Source organism: Fundulus heteroclitus, chromosome 8 (genome assembly GCF_011125445.2).
Source record: "Fundulus heteroclitus isolate FHET01 chromosome 8, MU-UCD_Fhet_4.1, whole genome shotgun sequence".
Classification (NCBI taxonomy): Eukaryota; Metazoa; Chordata; class Actinopteri; order Cyprinodontiformes; family Fundulidae; genus Fundulus; species Fundulus heteroclitus.
The window spans coordinates 24,419-51,412 of NC_046368.1; the positions used below are offsets into that span (position 1 = coordinate 24,419).

At 40.2% G+C, this 26,994-nt stretch overlaps 2 protein-coding genes across 2 annotated transcripts; one reads left to right on the forward strand and one right to left on the reverse strand.

The window, feature by feature from the left end:
• Positions 1-111: 111 nt before the first annotated feature.
• rcl1 (RNA terminal phosphate cyclase-like 1) lies at positions 112-12,699 on the reverse strand. The gene is made up of 9 exons (XM_012871130.3): positions 12,487-12,699; positions 12,011-12,082; positions 11,048-11,223; positions 10,446-10,520; positions 10,176-10,300; positions 9,740-9,865; positions 9,486-9,642; positions 1,900-2,003; positions 112-288 (listed from the first exon to the last, which is right to left on the reverse strand). The coding sequence occupies exons 1-9, from the start codon at positions 12,614-12,616 to the stop codon at positions 135-137; spliced, it is 1,119 nt and encodes a 372-aa protein (XP_012726584.2). The 5' UTR covers positions 12,617-12,699; the 3' UTR covers positions 112-134.
• Positions 12,700-15,033: 2,334 nt separating this feature from the next.
• ak3 (adenylate kinase 3) lies at positions 15,034-26,628 on the forward strand. The gene is made up of 5 exons (XM_036139791.1): positions 15,034-15,878; positions 20,535-20,654; positions 20,844-21,016; positions 23,195-23,313; positions 25,510-26,628. The coding sequence occupies exons 1-5, from the start codon at positions 15,731-15,733 to the stop codon at positions 25,619-25,621; spliced, it is 672 nt and encodes a 223-aa protein (XP_035995684.1). The 5' UTR covers positions 15,034-15,730; the 3' UTR covers positions 25,622-26,628.
• Positions 26,629-26,994: the final 366 nt, after the last annotated feature.

Genomic DNA, 26,994 nt, shown 5'->3' on the forward strand with positions numbered 1-26,994 from the left:
AAGAGCCTTCTTCCCACATTAGGAAAACGCTACCGTCATAACTTTGTTTGTAGAAACAAAATTAATCTATTAAAGTGTTTGGACTGGAAAAAACACAAATGCACAACAACATTTTAATCTAGAAAAAAAAGGTTTTATTTAATAGTTTTGCTTAAATTACTATAGCCGACCCCGACACATGTCATCAGAACTTTATCGCCACCTTTCCGTTCATCTTCTAAAGGTTTCTGGACTTCGATCTTGAACATAACCTGGAAGAAATCTCTTATGTGCCTCAGGAACTCGATCCTGAAGAGAGAGAAAAAAAAGACGCGGCATAAAGAACAGCATCTTTGGAGGCTGCTGTTACTAAGGGTGGCGAAAATCATCATCCCTTACATTTCCTGTGTAGTACATATGACTTTAAAAAGCTAAAATCTAAAAGAAGTATAACAGAGACTAAAAAATATCCCCTCCCTGATCGGTTCTCAACATTACCTGAGTGGGACGGAGTGTTTTGCGATGGCACTGCCAATCTTCAGTTATCATAGTACTGTACTTGAGAGGAACACAGCACCGGTACCATGATAGCTGAAAATGGACAGTTCATAGTTCGCTCCAAGTTCTGTTTAAACTCTACTTTCACTCATCCTCTCATTTAAATTATTTTCATGATCTATGCGAATTCAAACTTTATCTTAAAGCACAACACACTAAATGCTTCACACATCACTCTTAAAATATCAAAAACAGATTTGTTACAAAACAAAAGAGGTTTAATAATAGTGTCCTGAAACCTTTTCCCCCCATTTAGTCACATTACAACCACAAACTTTAATGTATTTTACTGGGAATATATGAGACAGACCAACATCAACCACCCTTTTGTAGTTTAATGTTAGCTGTGCTCTGAAGGCCTCAGGGGTTTAATGAAGAGCATTAGTTAACAGATAAATAACTTTTTAATCCATCATGTAAAAATCAAAAGGGTGGCAGAACTGCACACCTATCAGGACAACATGGATCTTCACAAAAGAAGGCATTCTTATCAAATGAGACCAAACCTGAGCTTTTTTGCATATATGCAAAACGTGTGACGTAACACTAAAGCTGCACATCATGCTGCATACACCGTTCTCACTGACGAGCGCGATGGTGACGACGACATGCCGTAAGGATAATTTTTCTCAGTAGATACAGCCACGATGATCAGCGTTACGGGGAAGATGGATGGAGCTAAGTACAGAGAAATTCTCCCAGAAAACCAATTAGAAGATGCTTATTACTGGAGAAGAGCAGAGGTTCACCTTCCAGCAGGACGACGACTAAAAATAGAGCCAGAGCTATGATGAAACCGTCTGTTTATAAGTCAGAACGGCCTAGTCAAAGTTCAAACCTAAATCTGTACCAACTGAACTGAAATAGGACTTTAAGACAGATTTTGCAAACATAAATTAGACATTTCAGTTTCTAGATGTGTAAAGCTGGTAGACGTGCTGTTACAACTCCTATTAAAAAAGGTACATTTGGATTTGAATGCATTGCTTTGTGTTCATCTATAACAAATAACACCAAGAAAATACATTAAAGCTTGTTGTAATGTAGTCCCCAGTCCCAAATACATGTGTTTGACTTGAAATCGTTTTTTAGAAAGCCCCTTTCAACTGTGCACAGGCATACTTTGCAAGTTTCCCCAATTATTAAAACAAACCACGGCTGTAGTTCAGTTGATGAGCTCAAACATTTAGAAAATAACAGGCTGACACGTGATAAACATCTAAACAAAAGCACAACTCTGAATTATGCTGAGCGGACCTACCAGATCTAGTAGAAGAGTAACTACCTGCGGGCCTGAATTTTTGTTTTTTTTTTCTCCCTCACGGTAGGAGGGTCAGAAAGTACTGGATGACGGCTGCTTACGTGTATGGTGAGAGGGGTCCGAGCAGAACCTTTGACACGTCCTGTTGGCCAAGGGTCATCAAGAGCAGCGCCAGGCTCTGATTGGACGAATCCACACAGCCGCCCTACAGTGAGAAAAAAAACAACCATTTTTTTTAGCAGTGAAAAACAACAAAAAAGTGCGTCATTGTGAGGTGGGGGTGTTTAGAAAGAAGTAAACCCTTTAACAAGTCTGAGTTTAAAGACGAACCGTTGGTCAACAGCTCGTCGTTTTCAGGCACAGCATTCTGGGCTCTGTCTTAGATGTGTAATTTTCCACTGAATCTCCCACTCTCTGCCTGACGCTCCACGTGTGTCGCACACATGAGACTTTTGGGAGACAGAGGATCCACTCAAGTTAACACATGCCACGGCGATTACTCAACGCGGGCTATGAGAAAATTCCCAATGCTCGAGAAGAGGGTCGCGCACAAGCGGACACACCCAGACTCGTCTTGCTACCGTCGCCCAGATGCAGAGTTGCGGCGTTAGCGTAGCGGCAAACTTCTTGGTGCGCCGTTTCTTCTAAAAGAACTTGCTTGGCTCCCGTCATTTCAGCCCAGTGGCGTCGTGACAGCTCGTCAGCAGAATTATGATTCAATTATGCGATCGCAACACAGGAAACATTGTAGAAGGATGACAACACGGTTTATATTGTTGACGGGGGCCAAAGTTTAACTGGATTCCTCAGCAAGCTTGAAAACATGTGCCCCTGCTTTACTTCCATCATTTCTAACAGAGTCAGTTCCTATGTTTCATCCTCTTTTACTGTAAATTTGAACCTTTTTCATCATTATTAGTCTCCCTTTATCTCCTCAAAACTGCATAAAAAGCCAATAAAGTAATGAATTTTATGATAAAAATTAACTGATAGCTTACCTTTTTTCTCTTGGAACAAAACTACACAAGTCATTCCTGAGAAAGCTGTCAATTTCCACTGAACCGCAGAGCAAACTAAAAGACAACAATTTAATTTATCACTGCAACTTTCACACCCTGCCTGTTTTTAGGATATCCCAGGAGGCCGACAGCCTCTAGCAAGCAACTCATGGAAAAGTCCCATAAATCCTCAGAGCGACATGTGATGCATTTCCTCAGCAGAAAGACCTAAACTCTTCAGCACTTAAATGTAGAGAGCAAAACAATCTGGTTATCAGCCAAATATTCATACAGACATTCGTTACACCCGTAAACCTGCTGCCATCAGGCCTGGTTTTAATATTTTATTGGTGAGCAGAAATGACTGCAACAGGTTTAAAAGCCAAAAGTGTTTGCTAATCCCAATTGCCATATTAGGAATTTATATTAGGCTTGAATAACGCATAAAAGCTAAGCAGACAGAGATTGTGCCGAGTAATAAACGACCGCATCTAAAACAATAGTAGAGTGGAGATGTAACAGAGTGCAACACTTACATCGGCTCCTGTTTGAGTGTTGACGCTGCTTTGGAAAACAAGTTGTCCGCGGCGTTTGGACGGTCCACTAGTAGCCGACTGTACTGATTAACCATAAAACAAACAGAAACACGTAGCGCACCCATGCATGCCCCTAAATACAAACCCTGAAAACGCTCCTTAAATTTCAAAACTGACTTTCCCAATGCAAGAATCTCACCAAGTGTTACTGAGATGGGCCTCTCTGCTCATACAGTCGCTCCTTTCCCTCGCAAACTTTGTGGATGTAACGATAAAATAATCAAAATGTAAAGTTTATCTCTCGTCCAGGAGCTTTAGGTTTTTCCAACACTGAAGCATTTCTGAGCGTACCGCTCTGGAAGGCAGCAAAGAGGAACTCTGGTTTGCTCTGCACCGTCTACAGCGAGTTAAGAGGACGCATCAACAATATTCCTCTTTCAGAGATAATCAGCGCTACCCTGACCAACTAACTGGACTCACATGGCTCCGATGAGAGAGGCCTGAGTCCTGCAGCCGTAAGGGGGGGAGGGGGGGGGGAGACGCTGAAGACACAGACTCTTGTTGTAGATGCTCTGTGGAAGCTGCCGGTTTTCCCCCACCGTCACCAACCATGGCGATCTGTGGGTATGTCCAGTTACCCAGCAGGTTATCTCGGTTTGTGGTCAATGCAGCACAAATACGCAGGTGGAAAGACAAACACATTTCTTCCTACTTTTTTTTTAATCCCTGGTTGAGATTTCCAGACTTTCCGAGCCCGTTTGAACAAACGTGGTCCAGCTCACAAACAGCTGTGGCACTTCTCCCATAAATAAAAACCTCTGATGGGGTTGAATTAACGGTGTAAAAACCTACGGTGAAAACTTTGAAACTGATAAATGCTATAATGCAATAATCAGTTTATTTAATCTTTATTTATACAGGTTGTCTCATTAAGATCCAAGATCTTAATTACAAAAGAGACATTTAATAGTTCAAAATTATTTGATCTCCATGTTGCAATAACAACAACAACAAAAAATCTTTAGACACCTTTTACCTAATTAACTAACTTTGACCTTTAAATAGAGAAAACAGGTAAATATTAGAAATTAAGGCTGGACGATTTGGAACAAAAATAATATTTATCTCCATATGACGCCTGAATCTCTGAATCAAAGATTTATCCCAAATGTCTCACACGCACATTTTTTAACAAACGGCTGTAGACAAATCTGAGAAACGGCTGAAAAATAACCAACTGGGATAGATAAAAGTATAATTATAACGCAACATAGACCATCTCGATATAAATGATATAGTCTCATCTTACATCTAATTTTTTTTTAAAAATCTACATTTTTTTTAACATCTCAATTTATCGCCCAACCCTAATTTCTTTTAATTCAAATTTACCATTTTTAAAGATTGAATTTTTTGAAAAATCTGAATACTATTTTGCTAGTGTGGGCTTCCATGAAGAGAATAGCATGCAATGTGAAAATATATTGTCAAAATATTGTAAATCAGAAACTGTTTTACCATAAGAAGAGGCACTTTAATTTATCCATTAACTTTTTTTAAGTTAGTTTGAAGTTACACAAGTGAAGGGAAGCATATTCTTAGCTCATTGTGTAAAACCACCAGCAACAAACATTTAGTTATATTTTCATTGTTTACAACAACAGGACCGCCATCTTGTTGTACCAGCATGTGTCACAGCTTGTATTTAGCTGCACTTTGAACTCAGATCAACTTCCAGACCAAATGTTTTACATTAAAGCAACTTTTTAAAATAACTTCTTTTTGTGAAACAAAATGGAGGAAAAAAATGGATAATACATTATTCAGATTTGGTATAATAAAATCTAAGATTTAATTTTAAGACGTTTTACCCAGCCCTAATAGAAATACAAACATTTCCCAATTCTGGTTACCCACATCATCAGGCATTAAATTATGACCACTGAGACGCAAAGGCAATAACACAGATTCTCTTCTTTGTAGCACCAATTAGTAGGTTGAATATATCATTAAGAAGAAAGTGATAATTTTATCCTTAAATCTGATACATTAAAGCTATAGCTTTTTGTTACACTGGGTACAATCCAGGTCCTTCCATCCTAAAAGTAGTAAATACATGATGTATTCACAAAAAGGAGGTTAAAAAAAATCATTCATTGTGGTAGCTGCAGGCCTGTAAAAACTCTAACCAATCTCTGCTGTTCGGTCCAAAGGGCATGGATCAGAGTTTTGTTCCTGCTCTCACCCCCCTCTGTCCCTCACCTTATCTATTGGTTGTTCCACATACCGTCATTCTGACGCGCTCACATAGCGCAAGTGTCCGCGCTCTTTCCCTCCAAGTTTCCGCTTGCTGGCTGCTCAAACACTTCTAGTGTTTAGGTATCCGGTTAGCTTAGCCGTTAGCTTGGGTGTTAGCTGTTCATTGTAGCTCCGCTGCTCTCACCATATACTTTGAACATGACTGAGAGTCGCAAGAAGCAAACCGCATACAAGCTTATCAGAAGAGGAAGGCCTCAACAGAAAGAAATAAGACCAGAGTGGATTTGGGAGATGTTTTTCACACAATCCCGCTGAGGAGCAGAAGAGCAGGTAAGAAAGTCTTGTGCATGTGCAGTTATTCAAAAAGGGACTTGGGGAAACTTCCGGAAACAAATCACACACACTCTAGCTTTAATAGGAAGCACAATAGACAAGAGTAAAGATTTGGGTGAATCAGGCCAACTTGTGATGGCTAGATAACTGGAACTGATTATCTCCAAGGGTTGCTTATTTTGGGCTATTGTAGCTGAAATTGCTAAAGCAATTAATGCTCCTATAGACAGAAACCAATAAGAAGACACAGGAGAGTGCAATTTGTTGCTTATGGGGCTGCATAGCCACAGTCCAGTCATAGTGTCCATGCTATTCCTACTCCACCACCAATAATACGATAGCATCAAACTGGACAACGGAGGAATAAAAGAAGCGTCGCTTACCAGGAGAACGTATCGCATCAGCGGTGAAGGCTTGTGGAGAAAGTGCAGTGCTTTGGACAACATTGTGCTGGGAAACCTTATGTTCAGCCGACGCATATTAGGGCTACATGTACTAACTAATCTACACCACTTTTTTTTTTTTTACAGAAACAGTATTTCCTGCCGTGGCCTCATGGAACAGGACAATGCAGCCTGGTTCAATACAAACGTGGTTTCGGAACGATTTCAGTAGAAGGAGCTTGAGATAATGACAATCTCGAAATCCAAGCGAGTATCTGTAGGATGTACTCAACAGACAAGTTCGATCCAAGGAGGATCCGCCTTGCAAGTTGGGAGATCTGCTACCAGCATCTTTTTTTTATTTTACAGATACTACAACTTCAGTGATCTAGGTTAGCCCAAACCTCAACATGTCGATGGTGTTTTGGCAGCAAAAAATGAGCACCACACTATTAGACAGGTGGTGATTATGTTTTGCTTGACTGGTGAAAAAGCTAGGTAACAGGGCGTGCTCTGATGGCGCAGAGGAAGTGAACACAACCCATACACGGAGGCCTTAGTCCTCGACGCGGCTGACCCAGGTTTGATTCCATCATGGAGATGGATGAAAATCTATTTGATGCACCCAAACAACCGACAGGAACCGTAACGGACAGAATGTGACCGTCTCTCTCTGCATCATCGGCAAATTGTCCCCGTCTTAATCTGAATTTCCTTTATATTGTACAGACTCAACCTTCTTCTGCATGTAAGGACATTTAGCAAATTTACCAACACAATGAAGAGCCACAGATGCTGGGAAACAGTTTCTCAGCTGATCTGCAGACAAGTCATTACAGGAGAATGTGGGTAAACAAAGGCAGCGAGTGCCGTTGCACGAAGGGACTCTAATGTGTTCAGCTCATGTATGTCTGGTATCTCCAGATCAATTCTGGTTTCATTTGTCCCAGAAAGAGAGGTGCCGTATACAGTGTTAAGTAGAAGTCAGACGGCCAGCAGAGTTTAAGGATAGTTTCAGTATCGCAGGCTAGAAGAGCATCAATAAGAAGTTTTAAAATGTCTCTTGCTAAAGTCTGCTATTTAATTGTAGTAATATGTTCTTTTTTTTTTTACAGATTTTACAGATAAAAAGCATAGTTTTAGAGGTTCTCTATATAGAGAAGGTATAATCCATCCTTATTTGTCCCGTTTGGACAAATAATAATCTGTGCCGTTTATCATTTGTCCCGTTTGGACAAATAAGCAACTAATTAAATTAGCTGACTTGTTTGGATCCCAGTCTGCAATAATAAAAATCCTTAACTCAGTAAGTCTTCAAAAAAAAAAAAAAAAAAAAAAAAAAAAAAAACCAGCAACATTTTTAAATCTCTCTTAGTTACAGACAAAAATCAGAGTTTTAGAGGTTCTCTATATAGAGAAGGTATAATCCATCCTTATTTGTCCCGTTTGGACAAATTAGCAATCTAATAAATTTAAACAACTTATTAGCGAGTTTGTTCATGATAAAAACCTACATACCAAATATAAGCTGATTTGTTTGGATCCCAGTCTGAAATAATAAAAATCCTTAACTCAGTAAGTCTCCGAATCTGGAATATGATACCGACTGAACAGTAAGTCCATCCGAACCCATTCTAAACTTTATATCTATGCAGGGTTGGACAAACAAGTATGTAGATTGTTTTTATCATAAACGTTGGTAATTTGGGGATTTGGCCTAACAAAGCTGGGGGTTTTCCAACAATATACAATACTGCTCAAACGTTTTGGGGGTCCCTTAGGCACAACTTTGTTCATTTAAAACAACATTGAATCAAACAGAAATACAGTCCAGGCATTGGAGCAGCTTAACCGTGTGCTGCGCAGGAAGCCCCCATCAAACCAATCAAACCTGTGGGAGGTGCTTCAGGAAGCATGGGCTGACATTTCCTCACATTACCTCAACAAACTGACAGCTGGAGTGCCAAACGGCTATAATTGCGGCAAATGGAGTAGTATTTGATGAAAGCAACGTTTAAAGGACAAAATTATTTTTAATCTCGTCAGTGTTCACTATATTTTCTATTCATTTTGATACTAATTTGATAAAATATACGTTTTCTGGACAAAATAAGACATTTTTAGAAGTAACCCCAGACTTTTGAGCGGCAGTATAAATGTCTATGTACCCTCTCCACTGATATTCACAGTAAAATATAATAGAAGCCTATTTCTAATCCCTGTCTTCCCGTGGGAAGTACCCCACTTAGCTGAGGCTCAACAGGCAGCCGCGTGAGCGAGACCCAGAAACCATCAAGCAGTACACCTTTATGTTTAAAAAATGTTTTTTTAAAACATATGCACGGATCGATGGCACTTTTTAAATTTCGTTGTTTTTGTGACAATGACAATAAAGTTTTCATTCATTCATTCATTCATAAAGTAAAACACTTGAGTTTGTGACACAGGGGAACAGCTCCTCCTGTAAGCTTTGTCCACACATAACGGGAAGCGCAAAGAAAACCTGCTTTGAGTCGTATTGGCAAACACACCTATGAGCGAAGAACCTCAGCAGAATGAGACGCTTGTTCTGTAAAGTTTTTTTTTTTCTGTGAGCCGAGTCAGACAGTGGTTTTAATATACCCAATAAAGCTGAAGGTGTTTCAGGCGTGTTCAGAGTGTTGTTTGAACTTTTATCTGATGAGTTTCTATGTTGCAATAAAGATTCTTACTTTCAGGTATTCTTACTTTTTTCTTGCAAAAATACTTAAAGAATTTTCTATGTACAAAAGCTACGTAATACTAACTAATTTTGGCTGTTTTTCTGAATGTTAAGTGTTTAATTCTATATATTTTTTACAGTTAAAGAACGTGTTTACTGGGCGCAGTGGTCGAGCACCGGACCAACGTTCAGGGATCACAGTCCTCAACGCAGCCTCCCCGGCCGTAGGACATCATTTTAATTTTAATAGAGCAGCCTTTTAATGTTTAAAGCTTAAACATTCTAAGCAAATTAAACAAAAGGGAATTGCTCATCACTAGTTGTTCTGGACCTCTGACCCCATCTGGAAATTGGATTTGGACATCTGCGTGTAAAATGTAAAAACCAATGCCTTTTTTCCTCCTTTCCTTACAGACAAACCACATTAACATAACCAAGGGTTCAATACGAACACCTGAGAGGATTTAAAAATCGTACCCGGTACACCTCCTCCAAGAGCAATTTGGCACAGTTCCTGCCAAGGTCCTCTGGCAGCACAGGGTCTCCTTGCCCCTGTGGCGTGGACGACATCTCTGCGCTGAGGAAGCAACCGTTCAGTGTTTCTGCCACCAGCGTTAGACCAAAACCTGGAGACCTGAAGTTGACAAAGCAAATTACAATCCCTCCATAACTGAAGGTTGAAAGAAAGAGAAAAGCATTATTTGGTAGCGAGCACAAAAAGAGAGACTCACTTGCCAGAGTTGACGCCTTTCATGTGGTCCGTGTAAATGTAAATGTCAGGGAGGAACTGGTTCAAGACGCTCCTGGCTGACTCCACAATCCTGTTTCCCATCTGAGGAGAAACTCGGACCGAATATCTGAGTGCAGGAGGTCAAGGAACTCCAGAGACCAATTTAGTGAGTTTATGCTTTAAAGACTGAAATCCAAAGTTAAAAGTTGAATTATTAGGAGCACAAACCAGATCATAAATTGTTATCATCATCATCATCATCATCATCATCATCGTAATAAACCTAGGGAGCTGTGAAACTATTTCATCACCAGAGTCATTGTTTCTGGCAACTACTCAAACGTATGAACTTCCGCCACTGTTTTTGTAGTGCTAAACAGGTTTTAGCCATAAACAACACACACACAAAAAAAAAAAAAAAACAACGAGAAGGATACGCCACTCCTCTGATTCGTTTGATCTTCCCTGGCTCGGTCAGCTGGACCGGCTTGATGGTTTTGCGGACAGGACACGTGAAGACTACTTCGCCTCCTCCACCGGGCGCCATCCCCCTCTTCACCACCTGAGGGAGTAGCAGCACAGAGAGTCAGAAAAAGGCCTGCACACATGGGCGCATCTTTATGCGGCTGCCTTGTATGCAAATGGGTTCCCTGCAAAACACGACACTGCCCTGCTGTTTCCTGTCAACAGCTTACCAACGTCCTTACCTTTAGTTCAAAGGCCTCTCCGTCGATTCCAAACTTCTTCATCAGCGGGAGAGATGTGGACTTCAACAGGTCGACCTAGGAGATAAAGAGCAGCTAAATCTTGACATCAAATAATGAGATGACGCATTTCAATCGTTGTTTGCGACATATGGCTTATTAGCCAGAGAGGAAAGCAAAGCATGGGTAAAAAAAAATTATATCAGCCATGGATTTGGGAATGATTCGATCTCCAAGGAGCTGACATTTCTACAACAGGGATGTGGCAGTGGCAGGAGCAGAGGACTATAATCCAAAGAAGTGACAGAAGATCAACAAAGGGTGGGGTCCTATAGACACACAGGGACAGGGGGACACCCGAGCCGGTGGAAAATAAACCCTTGCAAACCTATTAGCCCTATTAAACAGCTTCAAGTGCTTGTAATGCACCAAGAAGACATGTAGGCATGATAAATGCTACAGAAAAAGTCAGAAACTTATTGTTTAACCCAAGAAGCTTGAATCAAGATTAGAAAACGGGGTTTTTCCTAAATTTCAAATGCCTCCACTTAACTTACCAGTTTCGAAGGAAGGAAGAAAAAAAAAAAAATCACGTTTCAACCTACCGTTGGATCCGTGGGATCGTTTGTCACGCCCCTGAGCGTGGCCTTCAGAGGAGTCTTCATAAATGGAGCCAGCATGAGCAAAGCCTCCAGATAGTATCCTACTGACCGCTGTGGGTTACAGTCGTGTTCTACAGAGCCTCCATACAGCAAGCCAGGCTGGTAGAATAACGTAGTACCTGGTAGAGACGGTCAAAATAAAAATCACCCAATGAGTCTGCAACCGGATCACGATATATTACTATACAAACATTCGAGCTGTTATAGAAGACAAAAAGTAGCAGCAAAGGTCCCCCCCCTTATGTCTCTAACCTACTACTAGCAGCTGAAATCTCCTTAGAAATAATAATAATAATAAAAAAAACTGCACATTCTGTTTTGTTTGGAGAAACTTTGATAAAATCTTATTGTTTTAAGAAGTTTTTATTTTTATTTTGCTGGGAACAGAGTAAAATCAGATATTAGATATACACATATATAGGCAGACATGTGAACTCAAAGAACAACAGCATCAAACAAAACTGAACTTTGTCCTGGTGCTCCCCATTTATGATTTTCTTTTTTATTTATTATTATTATTCTTTAACTTTGGTTTCTCTGTTTGCTTTTCTTACTTATATAAAGTACTCCTGATTCAGTGTTTCTGTGTCTGGCTGTGTTTTGCCTGGACACAGTCATGCACATAGAAAGTACCCCTGACACAATGTTTCTGTGTCTGGCTGTGGCCCTTTCCCACGTGCCATTAACACAGCAAACTTGTTGTCTCTTTAAAGAAAGTACTCCAGGCTTTTAGTGGTTCCATTTTTTTTCCTGCGTCATTCATGTCCTCTCAGCCCCTTGTTGATGGCTGTCTGTGCCAAGACTATTTCTTATGGGTTAACTTAACTATTTGAACAATTTAAAGCGGCAGGGGAAAAAAATACCAGAGGTAAAGTGTCACTACCAGAACCTTATTTTAAAGCTTACCAGTCTGATTGATCTCTATTCTGGAGCCATTGGTCACTTTGTCGAGAAGTCTGATGAAGCTGGCTTCAAAATCTACAACAAATACACAGGAAGTCACATTACAAGAACCAAGTAAACAGACATCATATAATAATAATAATAATAATAATAATAATAATAATAATAATAATAATAGACATTTAAAATTAGTTTTTTTTTTTCAAAAGCAAATTTATGGTTTCTTAATGCCATATTGTATTTACTTTAGCCATATTAAAATATAAGACACATTAAAAAAAAAGTTAACCAACGCAGAGAGGAAATAGATTTAAAAGTACTGCTGAAAAGGTTCAGACAAAGTCGAAAAGGTTTTCTAGTAATTCACAAACGTATGCCCTCGTTTCTCCCTTTCCTATCTGCCTGCTGTAAACACACACTCCCAACTGCGTAGCAGCTAGCCCGTTAGCATCGGAGCTAACAGCGCGGCTGTAACTCACCGCGCAGCCCCGGCTCGTCGTCTCTGGAGCGGATGTTTTTTATTTTAACGTGCTTCCCGCTGAGGGTCGACATGAGCAGCCGCTGTCTGAAGAAATTGCAGCCATCGTAGGTGAGCCCGTGGCTTGCCATGTTATTGTTGTTGGTTGCTGGCGTAGGTAAAAAAAAAATCCACGTGTGTTTGTACAGGGTGAGACGTTAGTAGGAGGCGGGAGTACGGCAAGTCGCGAGGTACAAACAAAGAAGGAAAACACGGCGCTAAAGTTGGCTTATGGTTCATAGATCAGTAAAGGGCTAGCTTGCTTTCTTTTTTCTTGTCTTTTCTTTTTTTTTTTTTGAGCGGGAGGGTATTTCGTATTCGTATTCTCTATGTTTATTATTTAGATTTGTTAATAAACCCAAATACTAATTATTTAATTTCAGTTCTTTATTTGTTTAAGAATGCTGTATTATTTTGCCATCTTAAATTCTTTAAATTTGTGGTTAGAGCAAAAAATATTGTTATTATTAGTAGTAGTAGTTTGTTTGTTACCTTAATCTAAAGAGGAAAAACAACAACACCCAAAATCAGTCAAAAAGACCCTATTCAGGCGAATAGGGTCTTATGACTATTTTTCTATTTGCTTTGTTTTCAGACATTATCCTGTTATTTCTTTGTTTAATCTGTCTGAATTACATATTTTAGGACATAACCTCGTTTCTTTTATAAAAGTTAAAAATTAAAAAAAAAAACTCTCTGACAGAAATAGACATATATTGTTTTATTTATAATTGGTGTACAATCCAATGTCATTTTTCCACTACAAGCCATTGTTTAAATGCTTTTAAGCTGACACTAAATATTCATTTTTCTTTAAAAACGATAAATAAATGATAACGGATCATTTTTACAAAACTAAGTGATGTAGTTTAGTAAAAGAGCATAATTTAGCTCTTGTGCCAAAAAAAATGTGAAATTACCCTTTAACCATCATACAATTCACAATCCAACTTCAATGTGCTGTTTATAAAACAGTGCTCTTAAAGGGCCCTTGCCTTCATAAAGTGGGTGTGCACCATTTGTCCTCTGGTGAGACAACCGGCACACTGCTGGATGTTGTTTACACAGAGCTCCAGACAGGGCATCACCTCACTCAGATATGATGCCTACTTTCAACTACTTTCTAGGAATCTGTCAAATATGATACATTCCCTAGGGTAATGCAAATTATCTAATTGAATAAATAAATTAATACCAGGGCAAAACAGACAGATCGAGGCCATAATGTGCATCCTTTTTAACAATGTGTCAAATGATTATCAAAAATATTCTTATAAATAAACATATCAAAGCTCTTCTCTGAATAAATAAAACACAGATAATGCCTCAGATATTACCTATAAAATACAACTATTTACAAAAGAGGCGAGGCGAGGAAGCAAGCTTGTTCAAGCAGCTCCTTTAAAGGAGCACCCCGCTTGGTGGCATCTTTTGGATTTTTATGAGCTCACACTGTTAACGGTGGTCCTATCACTTTGCTAATAAAATAAATATTCATCTTTTACAATGGTTGCTATCTTGCTTCCTGATGCACGGTCGGTACTACCAGCAGATAGCACAAACGTTTATGTCTGCTGATTGCGCCCAGTGCAAAATTCTTTTCAGGCTCAAAAAGAGGGTGCAAGGGGGTGCTGGCCCAGTGGTTGGAGCAGGTTGCAAGTACCAGGTTGAATCCCTGCAGATTGCCACTGTCCCTGAGCAAGCCCCAGATTGCTTGACAGGCGCTGTGATAGCTGACCACTACTCCCTAAGGGATGGCTTAAATACAGAAGACAAAATTTAAATGGAATGTACAATTGCAATGACTAATAAAGATTTCTTCTTCTAAAAGGAGTAAGTAAGCAGTGTCAGGACGCATATTGTTTTAATTGAAGAGGGATATATGGTTTTTTGGTGTTTTTTTAATATGGTCATAGTACGCAACTAAGCCCCTTTTAATAGTTACTTTAAAATACTTCTGTTAGTCTATAAATCCCTGAATGGTTTAGCACCTAAATACATCACAGACTTATCAGTGTATCAACCCTCCAGACCACTCAGGTCTTCTGGCCCCAGCCTGCTCTGCAGAACCAGAACCAGAACCAAACACGGAGAAGCAGCATTTAGTTCCTATGCTCCACTTATCTGGAACAAACTTCCAGAAAACTGTAAAAGTGCGAAAAGCCTGCGTTCTTTTAAATCAAGATTAAAAACACATTTGTTTGATTGCCTTTGACTGTTCTAGTTAAACTGTTCTACTGAAATATCACTAGTTCAACTTTTTTAGCCCAAATGTTTTTAATGTTCAATTTTGTTTCTACATATTATTCTCACTTGCTTTTATTCAGTTTTATTTTCATATTTTTTAATCATGTAAAGCACTTTGCATTGTCTCTGTACTGAATTGTGCTATACAAATAAATTTGCCTTGCCTTGCCTTGAACTGTCCCTTTAAGAGGAGAAAACCCCTCCCACTTCACTTCGCCGTTCCGTCTGCCACCCATCCCCCGGATGACCGTAAAGGAACGAACCCACAGTGGAACAGCTAGGCGGTGCCTCTTAACCATTCATTAAATTTCAATGGGCGTGGCTAGAAGGGCGCTTGATGCAAACAAATCTGTCAACCGCACGTTTCTATTACTGCGTTTTCGAACCATAATTCTTGTGGATGTGATTCAGCAAGTGGACTTTTTTTTTTTTTTCAGAGGAGCCTGGCCTGCTTGCAAAGCTGCAGGTCTTCGCATCGAGGCTTGGAAGGGGATTAATCTCAGCGCCACCTTCCCCACAAGCTTTTGTAGCCGGCAGCCCAATTATATAACTGCATTACACAATAAATGGATCACCATTAAAGCCAATGCAGTGGCACGGAGAGTCCGTTTCCGCGCACGTCGAGGGTAAAATGCATTTTGTGCACGATGCGCTTCGTCTTCCAGCACGGATCTCCTCCATCTGCCTCTGCTGGCTGAGCTGGCTCTCGTTTGCTTTCCCCTCCTCCTCCTCCTCCGCTTTCCCCCTCCTCTTCCTCTTTCAGCAGAGCCCAAGCAAGAGAGAGGGCTGACACTGCCTGCTTTAAGACTCGCCCCATTGTTGCGTAGTTTGTAAGAAAGAAAGAAAGAAAGAAAGAAAGAAGCACTGTCTACTCTCTCTACGTGCTCTGATCCAGTCTGACTGGGGCGATCCAGACGGGAGTTTTGACCAGGATTCTGCAGCAGTTCTCTTGGGGAACGATGGTTCTGCAGAGAGTGATCCGAGCTGTCATCATGGGACCTCCGGGGTCGGGGAAGGGAACGGTGTCTGCGCGTATCACCAAAAGTTTTGGACTGCAACACATGTCCAGCGGGGACATTTTAAGAGCCAACATCAAGGAAAAAACCGGTAAGATAAAACCAGAAGCAACCTATATGTAAACTAAAAGATTTAGCAAACAAAACACCCTCTACTTTTTAGTCCTTCCTTAAGAAGTGCGTTATTTTCTTTTGCAGAATCCAGACACTTTGCGTTCTGCGCACTATGATAAGAGCACCACCCACCCTTATATATTTCTTATCTGGCTGCTACATGCCACATATCAGTGGCATAAAACAGTTTCCCCCACTTAAGTTGAAGTCAAACGGGTTTGCGTGCTTAACGATGGTGCCCTTTTTGATGTTTGTACTGCAAACATTTACACCAAATACATAAATCTCTGGAAGGCGGTCGCTGATTGTTAATTTCACCTTGAAGGAAGATGGAAGAAAAAAAAAAAAAAGAGCGGTAAAGATAAGTGCAACTGTGAACTCTTGCACCCTGGGAGGGGAGATTGCTGATAAAGGAGTTTGCCATAACAGCTGCACCACACCACAGACAAATCACTATGTGAGCAGAGAACGCCGTATCTACACTTTATCAGGAGGTGTGGAGTCTTCTGCAAATACCAGATGGTGCATTTTCCCTGTTCTCCAGTTTATCTTAAATTCTGGTGCTATATAACCATTTAAAACTGAAGCAGCATTTAAAAATGGCTGAAACAGGCCTGAGGAACTAAATCTGTTTACTCAGCAAAAAAATGCTTTAAGTTTAAACTGGATCACAATCCTCGGTTATGTATTGCATGTTTCTGCTGACCTAATTGAACACGTGGACTGATTTTTTTATTTTCTTTGAACGGGTATCAGCAATGCCTGATTGAATTATCCTCGCCGCTCCTTTGACTTGAGCCGCCCGACCTTTGGCGGGCCTGATTGCTCTGCGCCTTCTCATTAATCATTGTAAGAGAAATGCAAGTTTGCTTCCAGGTTTGAGACCTTTCTCAGTGGCAACCCTCTAACGCCGCAGCAGCGGAGGTTTTTGCGCCGATGCCCTTGGAATTTCAAAAGGAGACTTTCTTGCGCGGGCTTGTTGACCCAGGTTCCTGAAAAACCAAACAAAACCTTCAAGGTTATGGCGTGCACCAAGTTTGATCTTTTGCCCCGTTTCCCGCTCACAGCAGAGTCAGGAAGTTTCTGCAAGACTTGTTAGAAAATGACTTCCTTCTGGTTGACTTTGACCGGCTCGAGTGAAAACGACAGACGAAAGGGTTCACCTTCTGTTTGTCCTCCAACCTTGAGCGCTTTGCTTGGTTTTTTCACCTCGCAAAACTACTCAAAACCATTGGAGCCGCACGTGTCAATGTGTTATTTATTTGGTTTTTATATTAAAGACCAATACAAACGTGTGCACGGCAATGAAGTTGAAAGGAATGCTGTAGATTATCATACTACAGTAAAAATACACATATAACATTATTAATATTCAGCCTACTTTACTCAAATTCTCCTAATCAGAATCTAGTGCAACCAGTTGCCATCAAAAGTCGCCAAAAGAGTAACCAGAGTCCTCTTGTGTTGAATTTAACAACAGGAGTACAACAGTTGTGTGAAGGCCTTAAGACGGTTGTTGAAGGAGAGTCGTGAATAAAGTTTTTTAACGTCTCCCAGAGGACTTCTCAGTCCATCATCCTGAAACAGGACGAGTACGGCACAGTTGCAAACGTAGCAAGACACGATCCACCCGATGTGGGAGGGGAGGCATTGTAGCTCTGGAGGAGCTGCAGAGACACACAGCTCAGGTGGGAGCATCTGGCACCAGTCCCAACACGGCCCACACGCAAGGCAAGGCAAATTTATTTATATAGCACAATTCAGTACAAAGGCAATGCAAAGTGCTTTACATGATTAAAATATAGCAAAAATAAAACAGAATAAAAGCAAGTAGGAATAAAATGTAGATAGAAAAAAAGATCAAAAACAGTGGTGATTCAGTTAACTAGAACAGTTGAAGGCAATCTTAAACAAATGTGTTTTTAATCTTGATTTAAAGGAACTCAGGCTTTCCGCACTTTTACAATTTTCTGGAAGTTTGTTCCAGATAAGTGGATGGACGCAGGACAATGCAGGACGCTGTCCGTGGTTGAAAAGTAACTCGGCACCTGCTCCTGGAAACACCATCTCTATTGTGAAACACGGTGGTGGCAGCAACATGGAGTGGGGTTATTTTTCTTTAGCCGGGACCGGGAAGCCGTTCAGAGCTGATGGGAAGATGGATAAGGCTGAAAACAGGCACTACTGGAAGAAATGGGGAAAAATGTAGAAAAGCGATATGAATACTTTTGAAAAGCACCAGGGCTGGACAATTAATCACTTTTGCAATATAATCACAATTTTGAAAACACAATTTCCAAATGGCAGAGGTCTGCAATTTCTGGTTATGTGACAATTAATGGATAAGACGCGTCCTTTAGGTGCCGGTAATCTGTTTAAAGTGGGTTTTACCTCCACATGGAAGGGAAGAGAGTTGCAGCAGAGAGATAATCTACTTTATATAATCAATACTTCTTTTTTTTTTTTTACCAGAAACTTTCAGAAATCTCATCATAGCATTAAGTAGTGGTCAAACTGTTTAATGCATAGACTTGTTTATTGGTTTCACTTTGCACTTTATGTTCAACAAGGATTGTTGTCCAACTCAATAAGCTAACTCTTGAACAATAATATTCAGATTAATAAAATCAGTTCCATTTCTTTTAAATAGTCCGTGTTTAAAAACATCTTTATCGACTACGGGGCATTTTGTTGCTTGTAGTCAATGCAGAGAAAAATCAAAATGAAATCGCATATATGGTTGAAATATATCGCAATTTTGATTTTTGGCAAAATCATACAGCCAATTGGTGCTTAAAATTATTAGAAGGTGGTTTTATTGCTAAAACAGGTGGATTCATGCCACATATCATTTTTACTTAAAGTCATTAATAAATAATCATGCCCATCTGTTATATGCCGGTCGAGACACATCGCAACTTGTAAACGTTCGTTTGGCTTGTTTCTGCTCCCTCAAAAAGAACCTCCTGTGTTTTTCGACTGCCTTGAAATCTGTATTTTTTTTCCTGTCTACAGACTTTTAATTGATGGTTAAGCTTGTGCACTTTGGTCCTGTTGTGAAACGTGCTATGCGGCGTTTGCGACCATAATTCTGTGTTATTGGATCCAGTTCATTCTTCCCTGCACTGTTGAAGTATCCTCCGGGCCAACTGGCTGCAACACGAGTCCAGAATAAGGGATCACCTGACCTCTGTGCTTAAAGGAGGCGGAGGCGCTCTCTCTTTGCTAAATACTGAAGCTTTTTGTGCTTCATCTGTTCGCTCCAAACCTCTCCGTGAAGACGGAGGAACACGTTTTCCTCTGATTCACGTTTTTATTTAGATTTCTTTTTTTTTTGCAGGATGTCATTTGCAGCCAAGCGTGCCGTTGGTTTTGTCTGTAACTATAAAGCAAAACCTCTGCCGGTCCTGTGAACAGCTAGAAATGACGTTACCAACCGCGGTCATGTCTCGCTATAGCCGTTGACGGCTCTGAGATCATCAATTATTAAATTAAATCCAGCTCAAAGGACCATATGGCTGCTGTTTGTTTTGACAAGGTCCGAGGAGCCAGATTAGGGACAGGCTGTTAGACTGGAAAAACTATTTTGCAGCTGAAAACATTAACATGTGTCCTTTTTTGTGCGCTGAAATTGTGTTAAATAAAGAGAAAGTAATTATTGTATTATCCATGATGAGAAGAACTGTTTTGTTTTTAACAGTTTTCCACCGGACTGTGACTTTAAACCTCTCTAATATTTGTTCGAAAACTAGCGGCGTTGCTGTTTTTTCTTTTACCTGCCACCATAAATATCCATGTGTTTTACTGAGATTTTATGTCTCCAGAGGCTTCGCACATCTAGAGACTCACGTTTTTTGCTTGTTATTCTTTGCAAAAACAGCTGAGCCGGACTGACTGGAGAACAGACATCAGTTTTGAAGTTTGGCACAGATGCTCATTCAGATTTGCGTCCGGAGTTTGACTGGACCGCTGTAACACATAAGTATGCCTCGATCCAAAACAGCTCATTGTAGCTTGGGTGTATATTTGAGAGCCATCCTCCTGCTGGAAGGTGAATCAACACACGCTGCAGCTTCTGGTTTCCTTCCAGGCCTGTTCTGTATTTAGCTCCATTGGTCCTCCCATAAGCTCTGACCTGCTTCCTTATTCTTCATTAGGAAATCTCTCCCACAGCATGATGCTGCCTCCACTATGCTTCTTTTTCCGTACTTGTGTGGTATATATTGTTCTCAAAGCCTGACCTTGCTTCTACCTGTCTTCAGCGTTCCTTGGTCTGCACGGTGCCTTTTGTTCACATTTGTACAATAATAAACCTCCTAAGGCCTTCACAGAACAGCTGTACTTGCAGGGAAATTAAAATGGATGCAGAGGGACTCCATATATGTGGTGAATGTTGAGGGCAATTGTTTGCACTGGATTTTATTTAGGGGTATCGGAGTAAAAGGGGGCTAAATGTGACGCTATGTGGGGGGAAAAAAGTCAAAATGTGAAAACTTTTGCAAGGTTGTTGCTCGGAACCTTAATAAATCTTAGAATATTTGAGGCTGCAATAAAACAAAAACAGAACAGAGATCATTTCCTACCATGTGAACATCAGTCTTTATGTTGCTGCTCTGTTTTTCCTGTGCTCCAGAGCTCGGCCTGTTGATGAAGGCCTGCATCGATCAGGGGCAGCTGGTACCTGACGACATCATGTCCCGTCTCATCCTGAACGACCTGAGGAAGATAGACAACAGCGGCTGGCTCCTGGATGGTACGAGTTTGTTCCCTTTGTTGTTTCTCCTGCTTCAGATCACGCGGCTGGTGTGCGGCGAGCCATCATCAGTTATTTCTAATCATTGACGAACCACTCAGGAGAGTCTTTACCTTATCATCACTTGTCTGTATCCAGATTAGGTTCCCCCCCCCCTTGATTAACTTGCCTTATCTGTCTTATCTGCAGGATTTCCTCGGACTGTTTCCCAGGCGGAGGCTCTTGATCATGCCTTCTCTTTAGACACGGTCATCAACCTGAATGTACCTTTCCAGACCATCAAAGAACGACTGACGTCTCGTTGGACTCACATCCCCAGCGGCAGAGTCTATAATACGGATTTCAATCCGCCCAAAGTTCCTGTAATTATTCCCTCTCTGTCATATATATTTATATATCTGTTGTTCACTGCAGAATTGATCAATTATCCACAAGAAAAACTTTATTTGAAAAAAAAAAAAAAAGAAGTGAGAATAGTTGTTTGTTTTTTGAGAAAAGTTCCCTTCAGACCCGTGGGAAATGATTCCCAGGAGCAGACTGAATAAACATTGATTTCTGACGAGGAGGCGTGTTGACCCAACGCAACATAAAGGTGGAATATAGCTGCGAGCAGAGAGGAGAGTGCCAAATGGTTCAGCCGGTCACAGCTGTCATGGCAACTTAATCTGACCTTGTTAAAAGCTTGGCTTTTAACAGTCGGGGGGGGGGGGGGGGGCGCACATGCTTCTACTTTCCGGCAATCAAATGAGCCATGAAAGGGTTTGGTAAGTTCACAAAACCAGCAGCACAGGAAGACAAGACAAGACAGGCCATCACCGGCAAACCTGTGGAGACTTGGTCTGAAGATGAGGATTCCTTCATTGTCCCACAATGGGGAAATCTGGGTGTGAAAGTGGCAAAGACACAGTTACAATTATTAGTGATGAAAAAAGAACAAATTAGTCCAATCTAAAAACTAGCTGTAAAGGAATGCCTAGAATAGAAGATAAAAAAAGTAAATACCAGAGAAGAACTTGCACAAAGCAGTAGAAAAGACTATTTACAGACACAGTAATACAAAATGCAACAACTCAAGATGATCCGTGGTGATTGGTAAAAAAACAAACAAGTTGATTGGTTTGGGAGATTTTTAATAATCATGAAACATATCAACAGTTTTTTTTTTTTTTTTTTTTTTTTTTAAAACAGCCTTAAAATCATTGGTCGTCACGGGAACTTGGTGACCCCACCCCCACAGCACCATGATTTGCTGCAGTTTTCTATTGGTCAGCTTTGGATACTTTGTTTTTGTAAGGTAGTGTGGACATTTTTTCCGGAAATGTAGGTAAGAAAGGCCTAAGTAATTTTTGGAATAACTATGAATGTGCAAGTCCATCTTACCTGCTCTCCCACTCCTCTGGGGGATCGCGTGAAAGAATCTCCCGAATCCACGCAGGTCTTATTTCTCTCTCCAAGACCTTCCTCTTCATCTCATAAACTTCTAAGACCGTTTGCGTCTTGTGACTTTCGGCCATTTTCAAAGTGCGCATCACGATGATTGGCATGTGGGACAACCAATAGATAAGGTGATCCCTCTGACACTCAAAGCCAAAAGAAGATTATCCACTATACCACCATTTACTTCCTCAATGACCACAGAGGCAGGAAACATGTCCTTGTCTAGACCTTTCAAGTAGACTTAAACTGTAATTATTGCTTTGACTGTAGATTTTAGCTGTTTAACTAACTTTGCTTATTTGTATCTCATGTTCTCTTGTCCTTCCCATTTTGATGAGTGGCTAAAAAAAAACAAAGAGCCTTTGTGGGGATTTTATATAGAAAGAAAATCCTAATTTTGGATTTATTATCCACTGAAATAATGTGCTGCTTAGTTTCTTTTCCTAAAATTTCTGGTGTGACATCATAAGAGGTGAATTTAATTTCAGCTGGAACGTAACATGCCTGAGACAGAATAACATGCAAAAATGGAGGGGATGATTTATAGTTCATGCCACTCTTGCATTTAAAAAAAAAAAAAGATTTCCTGTTCGTTGGGACGCAGCAGCATATTTATGGTTGGTGGTTGGCCCTTCCTGCTCCTGTTTGGCAACAGGAAAATTTCACAGAACCAGTTAGGCCAAAACGGCTAAATATGCGCTATATTCATGCATATTAAGCTATGAAATATAAATACATTGTTATTAAATACATTCAGTATTTTTCTTTTTAGATTAAACCCTTTCATAATAAAAATCTAACAAAAAATGCTTTAATTTTGTAAGTATATCAAATTATTTAACGCTCAGTATATATATTTGAATTAAATAATTCAAATAAAAATGAAATTATGAAAAAAATGATATTCTTTAGTCATAATGAATTACACACCAATATACTGATGCTTTCTATGCTTTTGCTTGTATTTGTTTTTTTAGATGGGATTTTAGATATGAATGATAACAAAACCCACATTTTGCAGCTTTCTTCAAATACGCTCAGTTCTAAAAACGGTTCTAAATGAATATATCAAGTGTGGGCATGTTTTCATCCTCTCTTTCCAGGGCTTGGATGATGTGACAGGAGAGCCTCTGGTCCAGAGAGATGACGACAGGCCGGAGACGGTCACACGGAGGCTGAAGTCCTATGAAACCCAGACAGAACCCGTGCTAGAGTTCTACAGGTAGACCTTTTTTCAGATACGATGAAAAACAGGTTTAGAGTCAACCAAATTCACAGTTTAGCTCAGAAATGATGGCATATCTGATTTTTTTTCAATCTCTTTTTTTTATTTTTCTTATCTAGAGGAAAAGCAAGATTTATGCAAAGAATATCTAAAATATTCAATAATTATCATCATCTTAGATCAACGTTTGGTTGAAGAGGCGTTGGTGACAGGTTTTTAAGATGCGTTGAGGCCACCCAGAAACATTTGCAAAGTTTGCACAAACTGACCCGGCTGTTTTAGCAAATGTTTCAGCCATGTCCACGAAAATATTAGTTTTTTTTTTCACAGGACTATTCAAGGAGGTTTTGACGTCACTCTTTTAAGATCCCAGGCGGTTTGTTTGCATTTAGTAAAGCAAGGAGGAAACCAGAGACAGTCAGCCACTCCTGTCCTGGAAAAGGATCACACACATTGGTTGGCCCGCATCTGTGCGCGAGGCACAAAGGAGTCTTTATTATCCACTGAATGAACTCATTCAAGTAATTCCTCACAAGAAATGCATCCATGATACAGTTTATCCGTTTTATTTGCTCTATTAACATTATTTATAGGATTTATTTTTGCACCACCCATCAACTCTGGAAGGTATAGCCGCATTAGAGCGTTAAGACGAAGAGAAAACGGTAAAATGTAGGTAAAAGGTCAGAGCTCTGACCTCTGCACTCCTAGTGACCGAGTAGCTGCTTAAGAATCACATTCCATGGAAACCAGAGGGAGAGGAGGGGGGGGGGTCACACGGACAGAAACAGACGGTTTTACTTTAAAGGTGCAAACAACATACATCTGCACGGTTCATTACAGAACGTCTGCACGCACGAGTACAGTACCCCTTTCCGCTTTTAAAAATGTTGCAGCCATTCATATAATTCTAAGTAAAATCTGAACATTATGGCATGCTTTTGTAGTCAGTTCCCCGTTGAATAAATGGAACTACCACTTTCCAAAACATTGACAATCATTTGTCTATCCCCCCCCCCCCCCCCACCCCCCCCCCCCCCCCCACATAATCACATAATCCCAAGAAACCAGTAACATGAAGTCTGGGGTTTTAATGTGATTAAATGTGAAAATGTCGTGGTACATGACTTGCAGACCTGTGGGGGCTCTCCAAAGTTGTTTTATTTTTGTAATGTGGAAAAGATGAGACCATTATAAATCCTTTAGCAACTTATCCCCAAATAATGTGACATTTATCCTGAACAAACAAATGATGTTGGGGTTGGGGGATCTAGAACTTGCAGCAAGCACATTTTAAATCTGCTGTGGGAGAATCCTTCATCTTGGGTTGGTGATATTTGTCCAGTTTACCCTGCAAAGGTTCTCCAAGATCTATTAGATTGTGAGATTTCTACTCCACAGCCCTCTTCGTCTGACTTTTCTTGCAGATTTAGTTCTGGGCTCATCAAAGTCACCCTTTGATAGATTTTGATCTCAGCCTCCCTCTGATGCCAAAAAATAAATAAATTTAGCTTTTCTAGCAGACATTCGAAGGCTGAAGCATACAGACCTTTGGAGCTTTTTTATAATTTCTTGGCAACCAGACAAACACCTCACTTCCATCTAAAGGAAAGCAATCCCGGATCTTGATGCCAACGCCACCGCGTTGTGTGGCCTTAGGGTGATAGTCTGTGTCGTTTTTGTGCGACTTAAGGAAAAGTGGTCCAACATAACGTTTGGAGAGATTTTGGTGAGGCCTGGGTGGTTTCCTTGGAATAAAAGACAACATCCAGCCTCAATAAGGGTCACTGTTGCTCCAGATTCTCTCCAATTATACGTGCCCCATGATCCCTTTGCGCAATGAGATCAGTCTGCTCCTTTGGAACCAAACTAACACTTTAGTTTAAGGCTGACCTGAAATTGATGCCAGGTGTAAACCTAAGAAGCTTAAAAGATGCTTCAACCAAATATTAGTTTAAAGGTGTTGCAACCAGGGTATTGCTGCTTTTTATTGTTTCCTTTTCTGTTTAATTGTACGGGATAAATGTCATTATATGTATATATCGGTAAAAGTTTAGATGTTATTCACCATGGTCTCGTTTTTCCTTCCCATCACAGAAACCTGAAATTATAACAGGGTGTGTAGACTTTTGACAGCCTTTGTAAATATGGCAAACTAATTCTAAGTTGTTGTTTTTTTCCCCCTCCTTCCAGGAGTAAAGGTGTGCTGGAGACCTTTACGGGGACAGAAACCAACAAGATATGGCCACACGTCGAAGCTTTCCTCCACAGAAAATTCACCTCCCTCAGTCAAAGAGCTGCTTAGCCTCAGTGAAGCACAACTGATCGTCCAATCGAAACGCAGCATGTAAATAGGGGTGGGGGGTTATGGGTGAATTTTGTTTTTAATGAACGTAAAGCCCTTAAATTTGTAAATGAAGAAATCTATTTTACTAAATAGACTACTACATATGTTAAAAAAAAAAAAAACGTCTTTTTTAGTCTAATCTTTGAACTCCTGTGTTGTTGAAATAGTTTGGGGGGAAATTCAGACGAGCGTGTGCAAGACCTGTTTAAGCATTGGCTGTTGACGTGTCCCCCCCTTGTGCCTTTTATAAATCCAGAAGATAACGGCTGAATCCAACCATGAAGTTTTGCAACTGTACAAGATCGGGGGATAAGTTTGCACAAGATGCTGCAGGAGGAAGGGCGGAGTCGTTTTTGATGAACCCAAAGCAGCTTTAGCTCTTCTAAAGACAATGCTGTTGGCTTTTAGTCTGATGTGTGCACACGTGCCTTCTGCTGCTGTTCACTGGCAGTTTGACACAGAAAGATAGGGTTTGCAAACACTCCCCCCCCCTCCTTTAATCATGGACCAGTTTTAATAATGAGTAGACATAATAATGGATTTTTATTATATTTTTAAAGAAACATTGTATACCAGCTTTGTTGAACCACGTCAGATCTTACTAGTGACGCTTCTGAAACACTCCATTCTTTTGAATTTCGTCGTCCATTCCTTGTTGCGACTATATTCCCTGTGAGCAACAGTAGGCATCGGTTTTGTCTGACCCGACAGCTGAATAATACATGACTACATACATGAACACAGGGTAAACGGGGTTAAATGTTGTTGGAAGGTATCAGCTTGCAGTTTTTGCACATTCTAAATGTTTACCCTGTTAAAAAGCCTTAATAATGCTTCTTTGCAGTGTACTGTATGTGATCATTCTGGTTTCTTAAAACTCTTTCACGCATTGTTGAAACGCAAAAAATAATCTTTTCACAAGCAGCTCAGATATTTATGAATCTCAATAAACTTCTTGTACTGTAGACTTGAGTGACATTTTGTATTTCCTCTCATTGTTAACGTTTCATTGACTTTGACAGCAGAACAGTGGCCTTTCTCCGTGCCAGCAGTTTAATATTGAGCTTTTTAATTAACAATTTTAGTGTGAATGGCCCAGATGGGCTCCTACTGGTCATACAGAACTCTATTGTTAAGCTCGGTGGAGATTAAATTAGAAATGTGTCTGAAAAGCCTTTCAGCAAATGTATATTTATTCCAGGTCTATAATCTCTCACTAAATGAGGTTCATTTTATCCAGGGGGCAAATCAAGAATTATTTCTAACCTTTTGCCATTTTAAAGTCGACCCCTGGTTCCAGAAATTTGAATAGATGATTGAAGACGGACTTT